The sequence below is a fragment of the Aythya ferina genome (assembly GCF_964211825.1).
Source record: "Aythya ferina genome assembly, chromosome: 20".
In the NCBI taxonomy this organism is placed as follows: Eukaryota; Metazoa; Chordata; class Aves; order Anseriformes; family Anatidae; genus Aythya; species Aythya ferina.
The window spans coordinates 4,775,249-4,801,721 of NC_140318.1; the positions used below are offsets into that span (position 1 = coordinate 4,775,249).

General features: G+C 39.9%; 1 protein-coding gene across 1 annotated transcript in view; it reads right to left on the reverse strand.

The window, feature by feature from the left end:
- MED27 (mediator complex subunit 27) overlaps positions 1-26,473 on the reverse strand; it is a 93,726-nt gene that overhangs the window by 51,706 nt on the left and 15,547 nt on the right. The window contains exon 3 of the mRNA XM_084494033.1: positions 7,564-7,694. Coding sequence (XP_084350159.1) covers positions 7,564-7,694 — 131 coding nt within the window. The remainder of the gene's footprint in view (positions 1-7,563; positions 7,695-26,473) is intronic.

The window sequence follows — 26,473 nt, forward strand, 5'->3', positions numbered from 1 at the left end:
CTCCCATACCTTAGAATACAAATTTAATACTTACTGAATTTGACAAAACCAGAATTACCCAAAGGTTTTGCTCTAACTAAAATGAAGGTGTACTAGTTCCTTAGAAGATCCTGTCCCATTTCCCTAAAACAATCTGTCTCAAATCAATTGTTGTCATCTCTGTTTGGTAGGCAGAGGAGAAACGTGAAAAAAAAAATCAAAACAAAACATGGCTGTATTTTAAAATAACTTGAAACTATCGTATTTTCAATAGCTGCTGAAATTCATTATGATCTGAATTTCTCAGCACTTATCTTCCTGTAACAAAGCTGTCAAAATAGTGCTTTCCTGTTTGCTTGTTACGCCTTATAATATTCTACATGGTTTGAAAACAATCACTTAGGGACTTTGCTGTTCTCTGAAGAAGTGTTGTAGGTGGCAGTTTGAGCAATTCATGCTATTCGGTAGTTCTCCGTTGAAGAAACTTAATGCTATATAAGCACTATCTGCACTTTGAATGACTGGACATGAACACATAACCTGCAAGAGCATCATCACATCCTGTCTCTCCAGCACTATATTTAAAAAAGAATGGACACTAGGTCCCCCCCGCCTGCAAGCAATGGCATGGCTTTGAGAATTTGTAATGGATTTTCATCTAGCTAATATAGCTCACAAAAACACCCACAGAATGAGCACAATCCTTTACAGCAGAGGTCACCAAGGACTAACACTTCACCTAGCTAGATTAGTTGTGGTAGTGAAATATCAATATCTAGGGGGGACAAAAGCACCAGTATTTTGCATTTTCTGTCCAAAATTAAGGAAATCATTAAAAAATACTTAACAAACACTGTCAAGGTACAACAGAAACTTACATGCATGCAGAGGAAAAAAAGACAAAGAACTGATTGGTTAGAAGTCTTTAAGAGGCAGTAAGATTTATTTAACAAGTTGATGAAGTATGATACAGAAAGTTTTAGAGAGACTTTGTATTTATTCTGACCAAGTGAAATATTGGAGGCTCTGTTAACAAGAAGTCCTGCAAGATGTGCAAGTAAACTCTGAACACACTAAATCAGTATAAGATTAAATGCAATCTCACTGCATGACAATATGCTGCAACTCACACTAAAATGGCTTCACAAAACCTGCACGGAACAGGCATTCATCAAATTACCAAAAAGAAAACAATACAAATGTGATCTAAATTGTTCACAAGATACCGAATGCTAAAATTCATGTTTGATCTACATAGTACATGGCTACAAAGTAATTAAACCTATTCATGTAAATACTATTGTCTACATGATAAGGAACTAATTTTTAATCTTTTTCCCTCATATAAAAAGGGAGTAATTTGCAGAGCAAAAGGGTCACACATTGTAGCAACATGTTCTTTTACAGTTCCTGTTGCACTGTCTTGCTAAAAGTCAAGCTAACGGAATAGCAGGAGAAACTTAAACATGAACAGGGATATTAAGTGAGCTCCAAGTATTCGAAGTTATTGGAAACTGATCTCCTCCTTATTAATACAATTCCCCATCATGTACAAAAAGATATCTCCATGTTCCAGAATGCAAACAGAGTTTTAATCTTTAATTATATTCTCAACCTCAACTCTTCTGGAGAGAAGTAGGGATGTGGGCCCGAGGATTATTTCTTTATTACATTATCATCTCGGTGGTATTTAATGAATATTGATACTTAATACGGCTTTGCCAGTAGGGGGAAAGAAGAATTTTAGAACTGCACAAAGAACTTCTGATGACTTTTCTCAAAAAAGGAAAAAAGGCAGCCACACATTTTGCTCTTTCACTCTCGAATACTTTTAAGAACAGGCCCACATGTTAAGATTCCAGCTCCCACTGCTCAGTGAGATTGCTGTACCAACATTTGCATGTTAAACAACCCCATTTCCCACAGCTTACATACTGGTGTCATGCTTAACTGGTGCTTCAGACTCCTGGTTTCAGAGTATGAATTCCAGGCTGGGATTTCAGACCTCTAACACAGCAAGGTCAGACAAGATAAATGTAATTTAAACATGCGGTCTTAAAAACAGACTTTAAACATATGGTCTTAAGAACAACAATGACGACAAGCATCTCTTGGCTTAAGCAAGCTCTGCCATTATCCGTAGTGTGATCTGCCTCTTTCATAATGAAATTCCTGAACCTAGGAAGTAATTAGATGCTGTTTATAAAACAAAGTACTGCAAAAAACCTTTTCCTTCAAAAATTCTTGGCAAAGGGCTCATCTGGATTTTTCTTAATGTAGAAATGATAATTTACACAAGTTGAGTTCCAAATAATTTATTTTGGCACATCTAATGACTGAGTATATAGTTCATATACATATACACAAATACCTTGCAGTTAACCGTTTAAGTCAGGCATTTCTTTGACTACTACATTACTATTTTTAGTTACGTATCTTCCTCAAGACTCACCTGATATGTCTTGAAGAAGGCTCTTAACAAATAAAACAGATTCTTGTAATGACACTTGTATGGCAGAATTATTGAATCTGATAGGGCATTAATAGTATGAAAAATCAACGCTTCTGACAATGCTAGTATTGAACCAAGCTACAATAAACAGAGCTTGATATATCTGTAAGTTTATTTTCTACATCCAGATGAACACGTATCTGCGGAGCCTGTAAATAAGCTCCTAAAGGAGACTGCTCACTGAAGAGCATCTTCTAGTAAAGTAGCTCCAAAGCAAGTATGAACTTCTTTTGAATATATCCATCTTCTCTAGAAAAAGAAAGGGAATGGAAGCCATCAAAAGATGATGGCATGGGTACAATAAATTGTGGAAGCAATCTTGACAGAAGATTTCTTATTAATCCAGCCACTTACACAACCAGAAAGATGGAAGAAGTCAGTGCTTAAGACTCTGCATTCTGTGGATACATGATGTGGGAACAGAATTTTGTTATATGGCACCTCGAGACTATACAAAACTGGTATTACACCACTAAAAAACCAGCCCTCCTGAGTCCCTACCCAGCACTCTATCCTCAAGTCCTTATTCCCTTCTAAAAGAAAAATTATCTTCATGGCTTTTTGTTGCTCATTTATCTACAACAGCATTATGGGCAGCATGTCTTTTTTTTTTTTTTAAAAAAAAAGGAAAAGTAATTTTGTTGGTCTGCTTCTAGCAATACAGTTTAAATTCACAAAGATTTTTACTCAATCTATTAAAATGTTTTCACTGTCAAGTTAGGAAATCCATCAGAGCACACGAGATTTACAAGACAAGTTGAAGTGTCCTAAAACAAAAAATTGGACTCATTTTTACTCAAGCCTCTCTATCCACTGAGCTTGAAGTTGTCAAACAAGCAGCAGACTTGCAATTGTTTATTGTTTCTAGTGTCCTTATTTCTGCAAAACTACAAATGTCACAACAAATGACCCTAGAAGGCACCATAAAGGGCAAGAGTCTCAGTACTTATAGTGGTGAGCAAGTTCTTCTTCTGGCAATTTCCTTCCAGCCAGGGAAGGCAGATGATTAATTTGGGAACACCGCGAATACCCCATGCCACAGAGCTATCAGAGTCCCAGGGTTTTCAGCTGAGACCCCTAAAAATTCCCATTAATACTAACTGACTCTCCTGTGTGTGTGCCAACAAATACAACTGCAAGAGCACAAAGCCAACGTCCTGCGCTTCCTCTTTTCTCTCCTCCTCCTCACCTCGCAGTGGTTTGCTGCTGTCATTTCTCAGCAGCACGGTGCCACAGCCGAGCCTGCCAGGCTCTCAGCAAGGTGGCAGCTGGCAGGGACATGTGCTGGCAGGGACCTGTGTGGGCTCGCTGCTCCCGGCCCTCCCGGAATGCTTAGGGCACAGTGCTCAGCTCCTGCAGGGCTCGGGGAGCCGACATCACCAGCAGGAATTTGCTTTTCAGACACTTGCTGTAGAATAATACAAGATTAATTACCCGCATCAATGAATATATTTCAAGGGGGATAAAAACAAACAAACAAACAAATAAAATAAACCTAAGAATCTTTTTTTTTTTTTTTAATAAATAAAATAAAGCAAACCCACTCCACCCCCAGCTCAGACCCCCCAAAAATAAGCCATGCTGGCTTCCCGAAGTGTTGCATGTATACGCTTCCCTAGTCACTTGGAAGGAGCTGACAGCTTTCAGCACTTCAGCACACGCTGCTCCGCGATTCTGTACCAGAAGGAAGGAAGCAGCAGCCAGATGAGAAGCATGTGAGGGAACGCATCTATTAGCAAGTACAGGGAGATGTCTTGTTAATAGAAGACAGAAGGAGGGACAAAGCAAGAAGAGAAAGCAGCCAGCAGTTAGTCACTTTCTCATACAGATACACTTGGCTAGAAACGCGATACACAGCAAGCCAGTATTCTGCACTTTCAGAGCCAGTGGAAACCAATACTGAAAAGCAAACAGGAGCACCAAAAGGCCTCTTTTCAAAACTGAGATGCAGCAAAATCAGGTGAGAGATGCCACCTGATGTGCTAAGCTGCCTGTTTCAATCCAGCACCCTCAGAAGCCCTCAGATTATAAAAACAGTGAGAAAATGGAAATTTTACTGAGAGCAGTCACATAGGACAGAGACCTTCCATTTTAAAAAGTACCTTATTCAAAATTGCTGCTGCTGTTACAGATATCTACTAGTGATAACGTAGAGCTTCTCACTCCCAAACCAGAGTATATCAAAAGATGGCCTAAGACTGACATGGGACAAACGAGCAGGACTACTGAGCATCAGTTTGGCCACTAGCAAAACCCCTTCTCTAGCTCCTTCTGCAAGCAGAAGGTAGGAAGAAATTGCTTAGCATGTAAGACAGGCTGAAGTTTTTTTTATTTTATATACATTTTCTTAATAGGTATTTTGCAGAGGAAAGGAGAAAAAAAAAAAAGATCAAGGAGAAAAACCAAGGCCTCAAGTGAATAATGAGTTGAAACAAGACAAAAATCAAGTTTTGCATCCCCACTCTTCCAAGACATACCACTTGGCAATACTCAGCATGGGGGATAAAACTCAAGTCTCACCACAACGACGGAGACCAAAGAGAGGGTTAGCAAGATAATTGCTCAGATTGCATCACCATTTAGAATACAGCAGGTATGAATACCAATAGCAAAAGTTACCTACACAGTTTCTTCAAGAAACAGGAAAATAAATAAAAACTTCAGTAGCGTGCTCTCTGATGTGACTAAAATAAAGCCATTAGATATCAAAGCATACGTATCCAGAATCAGCATCGAAATAAAGAGGTTTTTGAAGATATTTTGTCCAAATCATTGTTACCTCCTGAGCAAGACTGTTTCCTGCATTTCTTTACTGACTGAAAAGGATTACTGCAGTGCTGCTATTTCCTCCAATCCTAAAATGACGTCTTGGTACATAGCCAGTTTTCTCTACTTATGTTTAAGAAAAGCTCTAGGTAATATAGTTGTTCTGAACAACATTTAATATATGCTTGACTCATAGCACATTGTTACTCAGCCTGAAGACTTGTCACTGAACTTTATTTTATTAGCATAAATCAAAGCAAAAAGAGACAAAAAATAGTTACCCCTTTCCTGCCTAATCAATAAAGCTTTAAAAAATAAAATAAAATTCCTGAATTGCCATGGGAAAATTTGCATTGAAGTCAGAAAAGTCCACCTTTTTCCCTAAGATGCCCTTTCAAGGAGATACGTAGTTCTGTACCTGAATGTTTTCTTCCTTTGCATTTTAAAGAGAACGAATAAAAGAATATCACAGAATTATTCATCATTATTTTCATGAAACTATAGCAAAATCAAGATGTTAAAATCCCATTTGCCATACCTTTTTTTTTTTTCAGAACACTTTTTCATAAGTCTATTTTCATAAGTCTTTTCATAATCTGCCTCTGCCTTGTGTTAGAGACATGGTATTGAGCTCAACAGCTATATGATTTGACTTAATATAACTATTTTTCTCTTTTAGGACACACAGTGATAGCAAATAAGAACAAAAACAGAAAGGTCAAAGAAGTCAGAGAACAAGAAACCAGGGATAGATAAAGGGCTCAGCTCAGTACAAACATATTTTCACTGTGAATAATGCTGGAAATGGTGATAATATACTAAAATATAATTCAAAGACTAGCCAAATTTTAGTTACGGTGTTCAAATTTAATTCTATCTCCAAATTGCAGATAAAGGCAGCATTGAATGAAAAGCAAAAATCACCTGCAGATAAAAAGACGTACAATACTTTTCAATTTGTATACCGCACACCCCATATTAAGATTTATGCAGCTGAAACTCTTCAGTGTTTTTTTGTTGTTGTTTGTTCATGACATAGAATATACAGGTATAGACTTTTATGTGCAAAAGTGTAAGCCAGCTCTTTCTCACTCATTATTAGTACCGCTAGTAACTGGGGAAGCCATGATAAATATGGTTTTATTTTAAGGCCTCTGAATAAAACTCATGACAACTGGTATCACAGTGCTCTAGTTTGCAGACTTCAATCAGAGAAATTTTAACCTCAAAACTCGACACCCCAACAAAGAAAACAATTATTGAACCAAAGTTTGTCACAATCCCCCACTGTTCTTTCACAAACGTAACAGAAAAAGCATCTGTTTTGCAAACCTGTGGTTCTGCTGCAGCTGCCCTTCTAACCATTCCTGTTCCATTGATGTACCAGTAAAGCGACAGAACATTTTAAGGATTCCTGAATTAGCAACCCTTTAAAGTTAATATACAGGGGGAGAGTTCTGTTTACTGGGATCTGTTATCATTTCATATAAAGAAAAGAAAATCTACCCTCCTTTTGATTCCTTCATCAACTTTGCCCTGTGGACTCCAGTGACAACAAGGACTTTTATCATTATGACCAAGTTTTTAGTAGCATAGTGTTTAGACATCAGTGACTCTTGTTCTGTGAAAAAACACGCAGCTTCCACACACTACAAATATGCTCAGTACAATGAATAATTGCTTAGCACTTCATTTTCTACATAATAATCATTTTCTTATATGCAACTAAATATTTCAAGCAGTTTATTAATTTTTTAAGTTTAGTTGTGGACAGCTCTGTGTTTTTGGCATCAGTACACAGACCGCCTAAAGTGTTGATACTCTATGTCCTCAAACAGTTTCTAAGTGTCCTCATAATTGCTTGTCACCTGTAAAAGAGGTTTAGATCCAATGCAAAATTAACATATGGTGAACAGATGGACTCAGAACAGACATTTGTCAAGAAAGTACTCACACCAAAGACTTTTTGGCTTCAGCCTTTTAGGACCTTCAGAAAAGTGCTACTTGAAGCTCCAAGTCATACTAATCAAGGGAACATCATTCCTCAATGACAATCTCGTGTTGTAAAAACTTATATGCCCTGTTATGAAGAAGAATCCTTGCAACTTTTCTGTTATCAGAGTGCCTCCGAAAGTAGAAGAAACAAAATATTGCTTCCATAGGGTACCCCACCCACCCAACAGGAAACAAAAATGCAAGCACAATGTTTTCATTATTATGGATTTTTTAATAAAAATGATTACAGTAAAAAGTCAAAAATAACCCCACCCCACCATGCAAGCTCTTCAAAATAGTCCATTACTTACTGAGGGGGTAAGACGAGAGTCGTTGGCTGGGCTTTGGGTCTGCGTTTTGCAGATACTCCCATCTGGTTGGCTGACCGCTTCAAAGACTGCTGATTCAAAAGGCCAGATGCTAGCCCTGCATGGTACTGCAACTGGATAATAATAAAATAAAAAAAAAAAAGAAAAATATTAAAATATACACCAATGCAGCACTCTGTGTCAGACCTCTACAATCTGCACCACTTTATTAAAATTACAGCCGGCAAGCTTATGTATGCTATTTCATGTATTGCTTGGATAGAAGATGATATGAACAAAAGCATATAAAAACAGCCTGTTGTAAAATAGATATTACAAGGAAATTATGCCACAGGGAAAATAAGATGATGAATCAAAGACTTTCTCCAGTCCTAACTCTCCTGAAGCTTGGACTTGCTTTTAAACGTTAAGATAGCTCCTCCTCTCAAGGGATCAAGCATCCAAACTATCTAAAGGAAGGTAAGAGGAAGAAAGGTTTGACCCTTTCACTGTATAAACATTTTTTAAAAATAACATTCTTTTTTTTTTTTTTTCAACAAAAATACGCAACATTCACAAAGAAGTTTCTGCCCTCTAAAGAAAAACCTGGCCTTTGAAATACCTACTCACACACTTCACTAGCATCGCAGAAGAAAGATTCACATTCAGTAGCTTTCTCCTCTAACCTTTTATTTTAATTGCCAATAAAAAAACAAATTTATGAAGGACATACGTGAATTTACAAGTTTTGGAGCACATTCTCACTGCTTAGATCTAAAAACAGCCAAAACACTGCGTCTGTCCTGCAACCAGCTTCAAGTGCAACAAGATTCAAGTTCACCTCTGCACGTTTTCAGCTCCCCGTTTGGAGCAGGAAGGTGGGCGCAGCAGCTCACGATGCAGTGTCAGACAAATGCAGTCCCTTCTATCACTCCACAGATTTGTTCTGAAGAAGGTGACCTGTTTAACAGTACCAACACTGATCCCATGATCCTCATTAGATAGGAAACTGGGACTTACAAATGTTCAGAAAACGAAGTGGTCTTGGGCAAAGCTGTTCTGGGGGGTACTGACTGAAAACGAAGGAAACAGCTTGGTAAAGCCATCTACCTGAAAAAGGGGATTAAAATGAGCAAAGCTATCCAGTGAATCAATCTGTCCCAAACACCATTATTTACGGCAACCCAAAGGCTTCCTTTCTACCAGTCCCCTGGCTTAGATGGCTACTTTGCTATGTGATCTCAGCCGTGGCAGGGCACAAGGATGCACAGTGTGGCTAATGGGAAGAGAACGGCACTCAGCCGCCGAGGGGAGGGCTGGTTTATTGTCCCAACAGCTCATCTTAGGCCAATGAATTTTGCTTGAATTTGTTTTTCTCCTACAGATTTCTGGAACGCAGAAAATCAATGAGAGCAATGGACAGCACACGTTTGAAAGGCGATGTTTCAAAGTGTCAAGGGCTTAGTTTTCAATCTTCACCACCGGAATGTGCAGCGAGAGCAATACGCGGGGAGATAAAGGGAAAGACAGCTCTGGCAGAAGGCCCCTCTGACTCCAGCATTGTGCCCTTCCCTTTATTTCTTGCATCTCGTTACAGCAGTGCTCCTTCAGCCATCTCGTGCTGGTGACACCACCCCGTTACGTCCTCTGCTCAGAACGACATTGACAGGTACTCCAAGCAAATAACATCGTGTGGTCACTCGCTCAAAGACAGACGTAATCACAGGTGCTAATCATAGATGAATTTTAAATGTAACCTTTGGAAAACATTTCCTAACCTCCTGGCTAGCCTGACATTTCGCGGTCAGGCACGAGAAAAACAGGAATTAAAAATAAATATATTCTAAAAAACAATCCTGTCCTTGAAGGCTGACTCCTAGTGATTAAGCCATTTTTATTAATTATAAGTATTTATACATAATCTACCTCTGCTTCCAAGAATGCAGATCCAACTGTCAAAATCTATAAGGGCCCATTAAATATTTACCGAACCAGCCTTATAATGGGAGAAAAGGTCAAAGTTAATAAAACTGACAGGCAGCTTCTGTCCAGCTTGATTTATACATTATTAAAGCATCACAAGCTGTACTGCACTGAACACACTCCTTTTTGGGGGCAGAAGGGTGTTAACTGAAAAGACTGGGAAATTCTTTATTAATCGTTTGTTCTGATGAGCAGAAACAAGGCTGAAAGTAGTGCCAAAGCAGCACTGGTAGCATCAAAAACCTCACCAGGAGATTCAGTGGTGATGAAATGAAAGTCCCATTCTGTGCATTTTTCCTCCTGCAAAATAAATACCCTTTTCTGCCAGCACTGCCCACGACAGTAAATCTTAGCTAAAATCGTAACGGTCCCCTCAAAATATTTGCTTACAGACAAGAGAATGCTATTTCCAAACAAACTATCTTTGCTCAGGGAACCCACACAAAACGTACTGTCAGAAGATATTACGGGTACTGAAAAGCTCATGTGGATACAAGGGAAGCCAAGATGAGCTCAAACCCTTAGAGGTTACCCAACACCTGCTTTTGACTTTTCCAACCTTAATGGCTCTATGACTGCTGTGCCTGTTTTAACCATCAGCACATTAAACTGCAATTGCTTTATCCATAAAATAGCTAAATATACACTAAACTCCGGTACTGGTGCAGCACTAGGTGTAGGTGTATTGTCAATCGTTTCTTTATCAGCCACTGAAGAAGCCCCAGCATTTGGAGGCAGGCATCCACATCCTTCAGCCCGGGGGAATTCCAAGTGGTTTACACAACGCTGAACTCTTTACTTCCTTATGAAATACTCCTCTAAAATTTCACCAAGATTGATCCTTTTTTTCCCCCCAATACATGCAGATGAAGCATAAAATCTATTTCAGAAGACTAAGAAATAAAACAACAACAAAAAAATCAATTTATATCAGTTAGCAGCTAAGATATACACCAGTGCCAACTTGTACAGTTTCATGATAGCTGATATTTTTCTTTCAACCGTGGTTTCAGGGATGTGTGAATTCCACATTTTAAAAATCAAAAGAGACTCTCATTCTTAACAACATCAAAAAACTACTGAAAATAATACTTTAATATATACAAAAGCTTTACCTGAAGGTAAATAAAACAGAACTTGGATTATTTTTCATTATTTTTGAGATTCACACTTTTTTTCTTAAATGGCAACATGGCCTATATTTTCAGAAAGAAAACATTGCCACTAATGTTTTACAGGTGCCATAAGTCACATTTTCACAGTGTCTGAGTATATGAAAACTCCATTCGTATATTAATGGTGCTCGATCTTCCTCACAAAGTCAAATATATCATAACAAAGCACTCAGGAGACACTTTTCTCGCAGTTGAAATGCTAGGAGGGCAATTTCTTCGTTCACGTAACATGTCTTTGGCTTTAACATGAACTACTTTAAAAAAAAAAAAAAAAAAAAAAAAAAAAAGCTTATTAGAGAATTAAAGACTGGGTTTACTTCCAAAAGTGTATTTTTCAAAAGTTAATCGCATAGGATCTTCTACCTATTCTATCCTGGTGATTTTTTCCTTATCAGAATCAAGGCCATTCACCCCCTAAAACCACCAAAACAAAGAAGAACGTCCTCCTTCCCCCAGAAGATCCCACTACCTTGCACAGATCATCTTTACAGTCTGGAGTAGATGGAATTCTGCTAAGCCTACCTGCCAAGGGGCTCAAACCACAACACATTTGGGTCCCTTCATTCAACATATACGTACATCATCTGGACAGATTATTACCCTACAGTGTATGTCATGAAGCTACATACATGTACACAGTGCTAACTCAAAGCTTTTTAAATTAAAGCTTCATTATTAGAATTATGCTTGGTCTAAAGGTCTTTTGCTTACATAATTTATGGGTTGGAGATTTTGCCTGCACTGACTGCTGACCAAACAAGTCATTACACTCCACTTACTTACAAGGCCACATAAAGCTGCAGAAATTAGGGCGTGGGTTGGGGAAATAATCACTTGGAGCATTTACAATTGATCATCTCAATTCTCAGTTGCACATTAAATTTACATATTACCATTATTCAAAGCTTTTTAAGCACCAGTTGGTTTGCTTAAAAAAAGTGAAATCAGAAGGATGACTTTTGTTTGTGATCACAGCACCCCGCAGTGACATGTTTTCCAAAGATCCTTATCTAAATATGTACAGACCACACATGTAAACAGAAAGGCATTTTCTCAAATGTAAGTAATATTAAAAAGAAATTATTTGCACTTGGAGAAATGGAATTTTACAGAAGTGGCCGACATACTGATTCATCATGGAATTTTCTGAGCTCACTGCAATACTGCCAAATGCATGCACATTTGCTTCCTTTTAAGTTGCACAGTTCTTTGCCCCCCATCATTATATTATTTCTCCCTCGTGGCTAACGAGGGATTTGTCTATCACGACAAAACTCTGGTGGTTCTTTTGAAAAGAGCAATAAGCAAGCAAGCAGGACACTCCCACAGTTTCATCTCTGCAAACTAAAGTAGGCAAGTGAGAAATTACACTACCCTAATTGATATTTTTTAAGCTTGTCTCAGATAATGAGGCTGGTTTGGAAATTCTTTTTTTTTCCAAACAATGTTTGATCATTTTCGGATGGCTGAATTCTTAACTTGGCCAGAACAGCATCAATAAACCAAAAGAACAGAGTCTCCAATTTATTTACGCGTTGCTTTTCCTCTTGTTGAACTGGGCTGCAGGCTTTTCAATTAATAGGAAAGCTAGACATTGTGCTTTTGCTGTAGTTTACAACTTAATTAGGATACTTTGTTCTATTTCATTATTTTTTAAAACATTTATTCCCCCAAACGCTTCCTAGTTTACACGATTATTTTAACAAATACCGATCATCCATGATGGGAACAAAGGCTACCCCCATTTTGTGCTTTCTTATATCCCTATACAGAAGTTATTCCCTCTTTTCCTGAATTCCCTGATCCAACTAAACTGTGAAACTAATGAGCTCACACTTCTGTTAAAAGCCTCTTGCATGCAACTGCTCTTATTTGCATTGCAGGGAGATGCACGGTGCCAATGCCTCCTCTGGCCGGTAACGCAGCAGACGTGGAACATTCTGTGGACATCTACCTACCTACACGTGCCCCTGCACGAGCAAGCTTGCTTCCCCCTTAGGTCTCTCCACCTGAGGCTCCGGAATTGAAAAAGAAGTTGTGACATGCATATACATGATGCAATAGTAGGAAAAGTATCAATACGTTTCCTCATTTTAATGCCTTGTCTTCCCTGTATCTTTTATTTCATTGTCTTTGGATTCATACTTTTGCTAACAGCACTGTTTTAATTAGTGTCAGATTTCAGCCTTAAACTGTGTTCATCCCGTACTGTTCTTCCAAAAACATTGAAGTTCTGCTGATGAATGACTGCATCAATGTTCCCTCATTCCAATACTGCTTGCAAGTCTTTGGCTTTTTACCATGCCGAGAGCGCAAATTTGGCACTTTCTTCAAGAAATTGGTCAAAACTTCAGCATCTGCATCCTTGCTGCCAATAAAATCAGCTGCACTGTTCCAAGTCTCTGCAAAAGCCACTCCTCCTCCTCAGGTTTGATTTTTTTAAGAAGTGTTTTGGAATACATTTAATACCTACACCAGTGACATATTCATGCTTTTTGAATAACGTCAACACAAAAGGACACTGCACAGCCAAAGGCTCTGAGGTTCAAAGGGATTTTGTATTTAAAATGGATACTGTCAAAGTAATCATAATTTAGGGCTGTATACAACATTTACCTCTTCAGAAGAATTATTTTAAGCTTAAGATGCTTATAAACAAGTACAGGTGTTCTGAAGGCTTTGAAAATAACTATTTCCTGAAATGTAACTACATGGAAATAAACTGGCATTTCACTGGATATGTAACTACAACCCAGACACGTAAGAGCATCACAGAAAGCAGAATAAAATTATTCTACTGCATTCTGCCTGTAAATGACGATAAAAACTCATGCATCATCAAACAGTACTTGCAGGTAACCCCGAGTACAAGGACAGTAACTGGTACAGTGGTGGTCAAACCCACTAGTGCAGACATGGTGTCAATCTGTATGGCACACACCTACTCACACCTGTGTGTTCACTTCATGGATTTCACTGAAGTCTAAAGACCCAAGAAGTGCACTTGACCAATATTCAACAGAAAACCTAAATTCTTCTTTGACAACAAGACTATCTTTGCTTAGGACAAATAATCTGCAGCAGGGAAAAGCCAACATTAAAACTCAGGACTGAACAAGGACACAATTTGTATCTTCCCCAGTGCTGCTGTGATCCCTTAAAAAGCCACCAGAACTCTGGACTGAAGACACTGCTCTGATGCTAAACTTATTATCTTCTAGAGCCCCAGACTAAATTTTTGGTGTCAGGGGCTCAGGTGGCAGCTATGTCAGTATACAGCTTATGCAAATCCAACCAGCCCAAAGTGTGCAATGAGGCAAAAGGAAGGGAGTCCAAGAACAGAAGAGGGACATCTGTTAGTAGATGGAGCAATGCAGCAGAAATGACCCTACACTAGCACCACTCATGCGTTCTCACCTAATACATTGAAGTTAATTATTTTAACTTCTGCTAAGTGCCCTTCCTTAGCTTTGGTCACTCGCACAATAATTAAAATGCACAATTTATTTAGTCTTGCAAACCCCCATACCGAGTATCCTACAGCTGTCAGCCTAGCCACTGTTTGTTCTTCCAGCAGGCTGAAACCTGGCTTCATGCAGTCTCTCGTGGCCTTCCTGAGGAAGTTGTGCTCGAAGAGCTGAACTCCAGCTTACAGTTCATCCTGACACAGGTATGCCACAGGCAGATGGATGCGCTCTGCAAAGCTGCGCCAGATGTTACCGCTCACTTCTACAGCGGATTATCACACTTCCACAGCAGCAGAAGGGGTTGTGTGAATACTCTTTAAGCTGTTCTGGCTGAACTTGCCAAAGCAGGAGGTAATTCTTGCTTAAATGGTTACTTTTGCTAATACATAAAAGTAGAAAAGGAGAGAAGAAAAAAGCTGCCTCTCCTCTGGATTTTTTTTACTCAGTTTTCTCATTCATTCTTAGCACGCCAAACACGAACCTGTCTTTCTTTACATCTTGTAGGCATCACGACGCAACGTTGCTGGGAAAGCCAATTTCCTGCCAGCTAGCAAGGACAACTAATAAAAGTTTTAAGCAACAGTTAAGATTTAGAACAGCGTACGGAGCCTATTTCCCTATATGAACACTTCTGCAATAGCTTCAGAGTATTTGTGACCAGTTTAACTTATACTCCTTTCAAGACAGCATAAGCTAACCCACAGAAAGCATTCAGACAAAAGAACAACCAGTCCAGGTCAGTTATATGCAATTAAAGATAACTGAGATTTCCACCCCATCACTACTAACACCACGGATTTTCAAACAGGAAACCTCACAATCACCATAGGCAGGTGCAAGCCTTGGGTCTGCTGCATTCCAGAGGATCAATGTTGAAAAGAAATGGCACATTTTGCCCCTTTATAGCATCACACTCAACCCAGAATGGACACATCTAGAATCTTCCTGGAGATGACCACAACTAAGGCACTCACAAGCAGACTGTTGAAATGTAATGGCCAACAAAATCTGAAACTGTTTTGGTTTTGCCGTGGAGTAATTAAAATGAGTTTTTCTGTCCTTACTCCATTTTTGAACACAGAAAACTGAACAACACAGATTTGAATCCTGGTTTTCAACCTCACATTGACTTCTGTCTGGGTGATGCAGCAATTCCAGTGATCACCAGCAGCAGAGTGCTCCTCCTCCTGGAGAGTCTGACTGAAAGTCTTCTCCAGCTAAAACAGTATCACCAGCAGCTAGTACTTGTAACCTTCCTTTAATTCTTCACAGTAGCCATTTGTGGCTTACAATATGGACTTTCAGGAATTTTATCTGAAATAAAATACCAGTCTTGAGCAAAATTAACGTTCTGCATTTAATTAAACACTGACACAAGAAGCTGGATAACCATAAACCTGCAGTCCTCGTCATTTGTACACATGGTAAGGAAATCTTACTCCTTAGCACTAGGCATCAAAATAGATTTTACTACATCAATTTGTGCAATGCGCTATTAAAAATATTGAAATATGACCAAACTTTATTAAAAAAAAAAAAAAAAAAAATCAAACTCCCCACCTTCAGTGATTTTTGAGTGTCTGTACTTTTAGATGATCAGACTGTACTACACGTAAAATTCCACTTTTGAAAAATCAGTTTAAAAGAAATTCCAAGCTGAGCATTGAAAAACTAGGTGCTTAGAAAAATCTCAGACAAATTATTTCTTTAGACTTCAAAGAGTTAAGTTATGGTTTTAGGACTGAAAACAGAGACTATCAGGTTTGATTGATAAAAGTGTAGCTTTTAACTAAGACTGAAAAAACTGAAGACTGGCAACATTTTCTCCAGAATAATATGCTTCCTCTGCTTTTTTTTTTGCACAGTGCACATAAATCAAAGAAATGTTAAAGAGGCTCATACATCACTGGCTGGCATTTCTAAACTATTTACAAAATCTGTAATAGTCAAGAGGATGGAATATATAGAAGTGTGACCAGAAAAGTTACTGAAAGAAAAAAGGCGGTTCTTCCACCCTAGCAGGGTTAATTAAGGTTGGAAATGACTCCTGATGGCAGAATTCAAAATACTAAACCAAACCAATCCTGATAACGCAGGGTTACACGAAGCAAACAAGACCATAGGTTAGCCAAAACGGGGAGAAAGTGGATTTGAATAACATGCTTGTTCCACAATTAAGCACAGGGTTCTGAAAATAGATAAAGCAAATGATCCATAATGCTTGAAGTACATGCAAAGGCAGGGCTGACTTTGCAGCAGCAGAAAGAGCCCCAAAAATATCAATAACTCTAGTGCTTAGCTGCGGATCCATCCAATTTTCACACCCTGACATCTGAGCATACAACAGACTTATACAGATGAGGTTTTCCTCAACAACTTTTACAAATGAGAATCTCATCTCCTCTTCTGAAAGGAAAGGCATGGATTATGGAAAGTTTATCTGTCCATCTGTTGAAGATGTCACACTCTGACTAGAGAGTGCAAAAAGCAGAGAGTTGTTTTACAACCAAATCCAAAACTTACTGCAGTCTGAACTAGTGTAAAAGCCATATGCTTTGCAAAAACACCTCTTTTGCTACACTTTTTTTTTTTTTTTCCCCAAACCGCAGCACAAAGAGTAACAGTTCAAAAGCTGCTGTAATCTTTATTTCTGAAAATAGATCACACTCTCATCTTCCACACTCGGGTAAGCTAAGCGACCAGAAATCCGAAAAACAAGGAAATACTACAGCGTGCAATGCAAACTAAAGGAGACAAGCTCCAGTGCAGAAGTTACCCACAGTTTGCAGGTACAGCAGCAGCTTGGAAAGCCCCAAAATGGGAACAGGATGGATGATGCACTGAGCAGAAACATTTGGTGGAATGCAACAGAAAGTGGTTTTACAGTTTTCTCTGTCAGCGTAGAAGATTTCAGTAGGAGTATTTCAGATGAAGCTCGTGGAACCTCACAAAGATCTTTAGGTTTAAAACAAATGGAATACACTTTGTATTATTTTCATGGGAGCTTATAATGATATTGTAATTAACTCAATCATACCACAAGATTAATAGCCTTTAAAATGCTCCTAGTCATTCATTACAGGCCTAATTAAAACTCTCTTGGTGCTGAGCCAGCAAGAAATATAAAACCACTTGCTAACTACCCCTACATAAGTATACATGGTATTATCTATTATCTCTAGCATGCTATTTGTTTCCATGTTTATTGTTCAGTGAGCAGTTTTTCTTTTTAAAAAGAAGTAAAATATATCAAAGACAGCAATAAAAATGGTCAGGACACCACTTCAGTGGAGGCTTCAACACCTGCAACAGCATACCAGCTCACTACAGCTAACCAGTTTATTTCTAGTTTCACTGCAATAGTTCAGGGCTTCTACAATAGCAGATGCCTTTCCTCCCACACATCAATTAATTTGCAAATGCACTCAGGTTGTAGAAATAATGAAGTGCCGAATGCTTTTCTATTGGCAAGTGTTGCTGTCAGGAGGTGGATGCTGTAGGCGAGGTGCTAAAATGCGCTGCTGCTATATGCATGCCAAAGGAAAGACATGCCACACGAAACTTGGTTGACAGCTAACAGGGCATGTCAATTATTTTATTTACCCCTCTCTCTCACTGGCACCAAAAGGAAGAAACCCCCTCCAGAAAGGTTTTTATTGTATTTATCTAGGCATTTACAGCACACCCTTTATAGTGGGATCTGAGCTTTTGTGCTGACCCAAGAAACGTTTCATATTTAAAGGCTAACATACAGGAAGAGAGAAGTGATTTTTCATGCATTGTTATATATGCTAAGAACGTTACATTCAAAATCATTAAGGTTACAAATGAAGCATTCAATAACTAGGAAATGCTTAACTTGATATTGCCCGTGCAACCCAAATCAGTCTGCTTCTGGTGAGGATTCAGACTGATGACACATTTTTTTCCAAAGGACCTCAAGTTACCACTGCCTGCAGGATTGCATGGCTGAAACAGGCAGTTATTCAGCACCCGTTTTCATGCACAAAATGTTATTTACAGTATTCCTCACAGTGCCCACACTTATCTTCTCAGATGTCTTCTGTATGTTTTCCTGCTTTATCTTATTTTATAAATATTGTTAAATTTGCCTTCAGAATTCTTACTCCACTCACACTGGGAGTAAAGTGGTGTAGGGTTCCTACAGACAACAGCAGCGGGCAGGTGCTCAGCAATTCTTTCTTCAAAGCAGCCCAAAGAGTCTTTATGTTGGGTTGTGAGCAAGACTGGAATCTTTACATCCCTTCTGCCACTTGAAATAAAGGAGTGGTCAGGAGCATTTCACCATTACTTTATGTCTCAGCTAGCCATTAATCAGCATTGAAGCAGATCTTGCTACCTATACACTGAAAATATGTTAAAAATTTCTAAGTCCAGAATATCAGTTAAGTTCTATGCTTTGGAGGACAGCATGTTCTCATGGATACTGACCCTTCACGTTTTAAGTCCTCAAATCAGAAGACATATAGTTAGTGAGCCCAGCAGGGACAAGAATGAACTGCACTACGGGTCAGATCCTGGACAGTTGGAGTCGACTCTGGCACAAGTTTCCGAGGAAATATTAAGTCAATCTAAAAGAACCTTTGTGAACATTTGGTCTTGCTTCTTACCTAACTTAAGCTACTTCTGTCTTTAGAATTTAGCTAACATAGCTAGAAAAAAAGATGTGCTCACCACTGAAGTCTTCCAAGGAAGGCAAAACTTGTACTATCTCTCTCCAGTGCTTCATTACCATGAGCACCAAGCACCTCATCACTGCAGTCTGAATAAACTTCTATTTTCAAATATTAAACAAATATATATATATTTGAATATATATATTTGATATATCACATTTCCTTGCTAAAATGAGGAAGCCTGTTACCTCCATCCCAACCCCGTAAAGATGCTGGTACAAAACAAGCGACTCATCCGTTACCTTTTCTTTTGTGAGAGGTATAAATTGAACTGGTTTGATCATACAGAGGGAGCACATGAACCCAAATGCTTTTAATCAGTTCTCATGTCTCTCAACCAGAGAGCACAGATTTAACAGGCACCTGAACAAATGGTAACCAAATAGTTGTACAATTAAAATAAGGCTTAAAACCATTTTCAAGGTTTAAAAACTGAAAGTGTTATTAGAAAAGGTACTAACAGGTAAGAAAATTTATTGTTAAAAATAGATGATTTTCTGCTTTTAAAATATGCAATTTTCAGGCTGACCTTGTCGCCTTTAAATTTTTATAGCATCTTCAGTTCCAATTTAAGATTTTCATACTCGGTAGGCAAGGCTTCTTATGTTGTATATTAAATTCAAGACACCTCCTTGGCATGATCTGCAATATTAATAATATAACAGTACCAATTTCAGGAACAGCAATGTAGCATCAACACATGCATACCTACATGAATGGAAATTTAACCGTGTGCATCATGGAAATCTTTCATACAGCACAGAAAAAAAGCAGGCCTGAGATAGCTCAAAGATAATTTGAGATTTCCGCTTTTGCCATACAAACGCCTGACCTTGTCATGCTTCACAAGGTAACACCAATGTATCTGATGCAAGAAAGCATATGCTTCTCTTTACTGGATGCAAAATAGGAAGAGAGGAGGGAGAGATGATGATACTCGGGGCCAACCCCAAGTTTCTGAAGAGCAGACTCGCAGCTGCTACTATTCAGCACAAGCACCCCCCCTCCAAGCCCTAGGATATTCACAGAACTAATTGCCACGGGAGAATTGAAACGTTGCACTTTGGAAACAATAAACACTACAAATTCCTTGTTTAGCTAGGAATTTGCACTGGTGTTATCAAAAGAGCTTTAACTTGGAGACTGAGCCGTTTTGAAGTTGCTGTGGGACTGAGTTAAAACCACAGGAAAAGCTAAATGATTAATTTTTATGGATTTCAAAAGAGTTTGGCATACATTTGACTCTTCACGCCTCAGCTGTCCTGCAGGCACTCTTCAATAACACCATTACCCCTTACCTGTCAACCATCTAACCCGCAGACATTTCAGCTCCATCTATATCTGGACGTACCTTCTTTCTGTATCCTCCTGCTAATCACTAAGCAAATCTCCAAGGGTCACAAAACAACAGCTCCTCCGCACCCCTGTTTAAGGCAGCAAGCAAACAGCCCTCTCGCTGCTCTGTGGGCTTCATTATTAATGAAATAAAAATTGCGAACATTAATGTATTGCTTCAGGCGACCATCGTAAAAAAAGGAATAGAAATTTAGCATGGCTGGCCACGGTGGCTTACTTGGAGTATTTACTGGAAGGTAAATTAGGGGTGCTAATGACCACAGTACTATACACTAAATAATAAGATGGGATTGGAATAGGTAATCTTCTATACACCTTCACCTGTCTGAGCCTTGCGTTTCCTCCGTCAAACCATACGACCAACTTCTGTGATCATTTCAACTACTGCTCCCTTTTCTACTGAAGGCACAACTGCCTACAAGCTGTGATGGTATCTTGCTCAGAACAAACAGACATCGCTGGTCTTTTTCTCATTTTTATGATTTTTTTTCCCCCATTACCGGTGTGGAGGGGAGGGGGTGAAATCGAGATTAAAAAAATTATTTGAATTACTCGGTCTCTTGACAAAAGCCTGACCCCTGCAGAAAGGCAGCAGCCCTGTGCCCCACTCCCATACCTTGCGCACTGACTCAAACAGCAGCAGCAGCTCAGGAGGTGTCGGATGCTCCAGGGACCCAAAGGTCTCGCAGCCGTCGGGCACTGGATCCGAAATACACAGAGGGAAGAAATGTCCTCCTTGCTGTTCAATTCATTGTGTGGTTTATTATCAAAACTGCCCCTCTATCCTGGGATGGAAAGCTCTGAAGCATCCCGCTGGTTTAGGAGACTTGGCAGAAGCAAAAATCCCACTTTCTGATTTTTGTTAAACAAAAAAACAAACAAAACAACAAGAAGTCCACAGGATGTTTTAACATGTTTCTATTAGTCTCGCTACAAAGACTTTTGTAAATGAGGACACTACCTACATACCTCCCAAAGTTTATTTTATCACGGCCAATGATTTAGGGATACAAACAATGAACAATTCATTCAACTGCAGGTTTTTGCCTGAGGCACTAAAAAAAAAATAAATAAAAGAGCAAGTAAAACTTATAAATGATGCTGAAAGAGCCAAAGACTCGCTCCTGGCACACTAAGCAAGCGGGAACAATCAAAAGCCACGGAGCAGTTAGTAATTTATACTACTGAGCCTAATGCTTGGACAGTAAGGGAAACAGATGGCTCTGCAATATGGAGATGGCTCAGGGAAAGCAATCGGCACCAGGACACTGCAAGAACGTAGCAGCAATGGTTTGTCTGGTTGTGGCAACAGCCACAGCAAACGGAACCGCATCATTTCTGGGCATTAGAAAAAAAAAAAAAAAAAAAAAAAAAGCAAGTAAAACAGAACAGAACTTCTCACTTCAGCAAGCTTGTATTCCTTGGTTTAATTCAGGTTTTTTTTTTAGACCAAGTTGCACAGTTCTGGGCAAGTAAAGGAGCACAAACTGCCCGGCACTAGCAGCCTGCCTCTTCCTGTCCCGTCCTTCCCAGTAATCCTGCATCACACAGCACGGCCGGGAACGTCAGCTATTCAGTTCTACTTTTAGCTCTGCTTTAAATAAAAGTGTGCTGAGTGAGAGCTGCATAATGAAGGCTCAAAACCATGGAGATGGTAAAGACTGCGATGGGGCAGCATTACCAGCGGGTGGGGGCTGTATCTTTTGGCTTTCCTTCTGGAAAACTTATTAAATTGGGCAGAACAAGACCAACATTTGGCAAGGGACGTTTGCAACTGCACGCTGGAGCAGACGAGCAGCCAGCTGATTTCATGAAAAGTCCCACTTCAGACCTGGGGACATGCAGCACACGTATACACCAAGATAAGGAAAGGATTTGGTGAGTTAACTCAGTTCAGTTTTCTTAAAGTATTACATTTCAGAGCCATTGTGCCTAAGAGATGCACCAGTCGTGGAAGGACTTCTATGAAGCTAGAAGTTTAGCCTGTGACTTTTCAGAAAGACCAAAGCACTTTGTGCTCTGACCACAGGAATCTCTTACAACCCGCCTGCAGTGAAGTCAGAGGATAAAAGTGTAACAACGGGGGGCCCTGAGCAGCCATAAAGCCAGCGGGGTTAATTTCTATCAGAGGAGAAAGGTAAGTCGTCAATAAGAGAAGTACTTTCGTCACTAAACTTCCCATGGCTCAGGAATGGGATCACAGGTACCGTTTCTGCAGTACCGTTACCTCTCCGTGTTCTCCAAAATCTGAACTTTTCCTGTGAGGCTGCGACAACTGTTAGAAGACAACTTCCAAGATAAATCCTGTTGCAGATGAGAAAAGCCAGCAAGTGAATACACCGATGTGACACAGAGAGTAACAGACAGACAACTGGGGACAAGCGGAGTTTAAAAAAAATGCAGAATAAATGGGCTGCAGCATTTCCAAAGCCCAGTGACAGTGTTGTGAAGGCGTACGCAGGGCAGAGCTCTGCAACAAGTCAGCACTCGAACACAGCTGACAGCCCCTCTCTTTAGCTCGTACAGGCATGAAGGCACAACTTTGTTATTGCACTCAGTAAACAACCAAGCACTACCGCTCCCTAAAGCAATAATCAAGACAGGCATTACAATAAACTCATTTTAGGGAATATGCTTTCAGAATGCATTTCTTTACTTCTGGATTTAAGCCTGATTGTACGTTGTGGAACAAGAATTGGAACAAAACCTGCAAAATAATTACCAGCGAGTATATTCACGGTGTTTGCCTTCCGTGACAGCTGCCACCAGTATTGCTCCTCTCAAGAAAACAAATGATTAAGATTGATTAAATACCTACTTTCCCTAAATACTCTTGACAATACAGAGATTTTTCTTTCCTTTTTCTAATAGGCATTTTGTGTCAGCAACTTATGGATCCTGTATTAAAATGTTTTCATTCACAACAGCAATCTGCCGTTAGGACAACCGAACTCAAGACAGAGCCCTGTGATTTGAAGGGAAAGCAAGAGGAGGAAAAAAAACAAAGCCAGCACTGCAGTGTAACATCCCTGCTGGGGCAGGGAGGGGGCTTTTTTTTTTTTTAAAAGAAAAAAAAAAAACAAAACTTGGAAACTTCTTTTCACACAGAAACAATCACTTATAACCTGACGCTTCCCTGAAATCTGGAAGCTTCGTGACCATACGATATATTCCTGGTTTTAAGCTCTTTGAAGAGCCCTCATGTGTTGTTCTCATCTATTGATCAGGAGGACGTGCAACTGCAGGCGCGAAAACAACAATCACAGCTCCAGCAGTCTACGCACACCTCTTCTGTGCTTTAAAAAATTCGTTGCCTAGGTATCCTCTTATTGAGGACAGACACCACCAAGGGTTAAGAAATAAACAGATTTAAGCAACTCACGAGAAAACAAAACCCAAGCCAGTCAGTCAAGGCACTGCTTGACTTCATCAGCTACTGGGAGAGTCACAGAGGATTTGCTGCTACTCTGATTTGATCATGCAAGCCTCCGAAAATTTTGCCTGGTCCATTACTTATTTAGAAAATATTCTTTCCGTATTTACCACAAGCGTAGCGAACATGAGACATTAGCTTCCCCGATCTCACGTTGTGGCTGACAAAGCAAAACGTACACCCAGTTAGAAGGCCATCAGAGCACTGCAAGCCTCAGAAAGAGGCCACCCTCAATAAATGCACAATAAATGTCTTCTCAGTCCACTCAAGCACATTCCTCAACTAGCGCTGTCTGTCAGTGTCTCTTAAAAGCAGGATGCTTACAGAAAAGCTCCAAACCCTCAATTTCTACGCATTTGGGAATTAGCGCATTTTGCAAGTTAGCACATAGGAAAATGCACTAAGGACAGTGCTTTGGGAGGTAATTTGGACTCCTGCTACCAATAACGTCTGTACAATGTAACTTACACATTCCCTACAGCAGGCATGTTTGGGAAGTAACTCTAAGGGTCATCCTTCTGTGTACTGTTAACCCTACAAAGCCCTTGCTATGGCGTGACCACTGGCACACTCTGATCAAATACACGCAAACCACACCAGAGCAGCACAAAGTTACTTGGCAGTTTGCTTGAAGGTCAGCTAAAGCATTTGCAACGCAGCAGCCTCCAGTGCAGGAGCAGTTCCCTGCCATTTAAGTCAATTCCATGTTAAACACTTTTTCTCTTCTGTTGCTGTGAAAGACCCAGACAGAAGAACAGTAAAGTTATCCGTACGAAACCGGAACATAACAAAATTGTCACGAAGGAAAAGTCTCTAAGAATCATAAACATGTTCTGGTTTATCAGCTTAAACTAAAACTCCTTTTTTCTCCACCAATCCCTTTGCCATTCCAGGATTCCTTTTGCTTTGTTACAGGAAAAATGAATTACACCCAAGCCCCTGGATGCCCTCCCTGCCTCTAGTTCACACAGTGTGCTGTGGCAAGCAGCTGGCTCATTCAGGTTGTTGCAAAAATTACCAAGGAATTTATTCACATCTGCACGCAGATACGGTTGTCTACTACATGGAAATGTGATTTTGAAACACCACGTTTACAAAACTGCTTTGTCTCTATGAACTACAGAACACCAAGCTGTCACATAAAACACTAGTGGTGAGATTTCCTTTTGATTCCCCACTATCAAAGGTGTCCACCCCGTCAGAGGGCTGTGCAGCGTCTCCCTTCCATCTGTGCCACGCTCTGAAGGGACAATGCCTTCTCTTGGATGCGTTAACTCTGGCAACTGAGCAACATCTGACACGCCAGCTCTGCTGCAGATCTCCTCACAGAAAAAGAGATTCGTCTCCTCCATCTCTGTAGGCTGTAGGGGCGTCCTTCCACCCGCCTCGCATCCCCCAGAGGGAAGGTGTTGGCTTGGAGGACGTCCATCTGCCCAGCTCCCTCCTTGACAAGAGCAAGCAGGCACATTGACTCGCGCCCTTTATGTATCGATGCTCCAGCTGAGTAAATTAAGATGTACAGGGGAAAAGCAAAGAGCATCAGATGAGGGTATACAACTCAGAAAAGCATAGTAGCAATTTTATATCTTCTTCAATCTTGCCGAAATGTGATTACAGTTGACCTTTAAATCTAGGGGATCAACCAATCAATTCTGCTGGAACAACCCTGTACGTGTGATCTAAGAGCATATCCATACTTAAAAAAAGAAACTTTCAATGGCTGCCTGGCACAGTCGTTTTATTTTGCTGTAAAAGTTACTAAGATTTGTCTCAATTGATTTTACTTGCAAGAAAAACACAACATCAGAACTGCAGCATCAGCAGACACTAAAGGTCTCAGCTTCTCGCAGGATGAATGCGATATCAATAGTTATTAGGATGTATTCATACAAGGTACTCAAGAGGGATGGAGAGAAGATGCTAGTAATCTCACTTAATCCTAACACAACCCCAAGTCAGGTTCCTTGGACTGTGGGAAAAAAAAGATTCAGGGAAAATGATAAACGCTCCGCAGTATTTGCCAGGCAAAACATTGAATTTGGAAGCGAACACATATTTAACAGCTCTTTAAGTAGTAAAGCTTTTGTGTCATGTTCGATGTCAGGTTTTATTTCACCTGATAAAATGTGCCTTAACAAATAACCCTGAAGAAGTTTCAGGATGGTATTAGCCCATAGCGGGCTCAGAAGCAGGATCAGCACTGCCAGCAATCCCGCTCGTCGCACGCTGCCTCGCTCAGGTTTCTCCAAGTACTCCTGCAGCACGGTCACTGTATAGGTGGGAAGACAAAGACACGCAGAACGGAATGAGTTGTGAAATTCAACCAGCAAGCTAAGGAGAGAGGAAAGAGGACGTTCAACTCTCAAGTCCTTCCTGTGCCATTAGGAACCTGGCAACCCTGCTACTCTTGAAGCCTTCCCCTTCCCTTCAGAAATGTTTTGAGATGTCCACGCACAGCACCATCACACGCTTGTGTTCACAGTCAACCAGACAGCAAACTCTTTTCTGCAGCAAGTTACTAGCTTCACACCACACTACACGCTAGGGTTTCCAAAAGACCCAGGAAATTGGAAAGGAATTTTACCTTTTGCTTCTCAGGCACAAGAGAGCTTAGAGATGGGATCAGCTCTGTGATCTGTGAAATTCCCACAAACAGCTCGGGAAGATGAACCCAGCAACGCAGCTGACGACCCCCCCAAAAAAAAAAAAATAAATGATGGCACTGAGCAAACTGAAAATGCTACATTGAAAATTCTGAAAATACGAGATCTGACTCCGGAGTAAAACTGAACCATGCGGCAA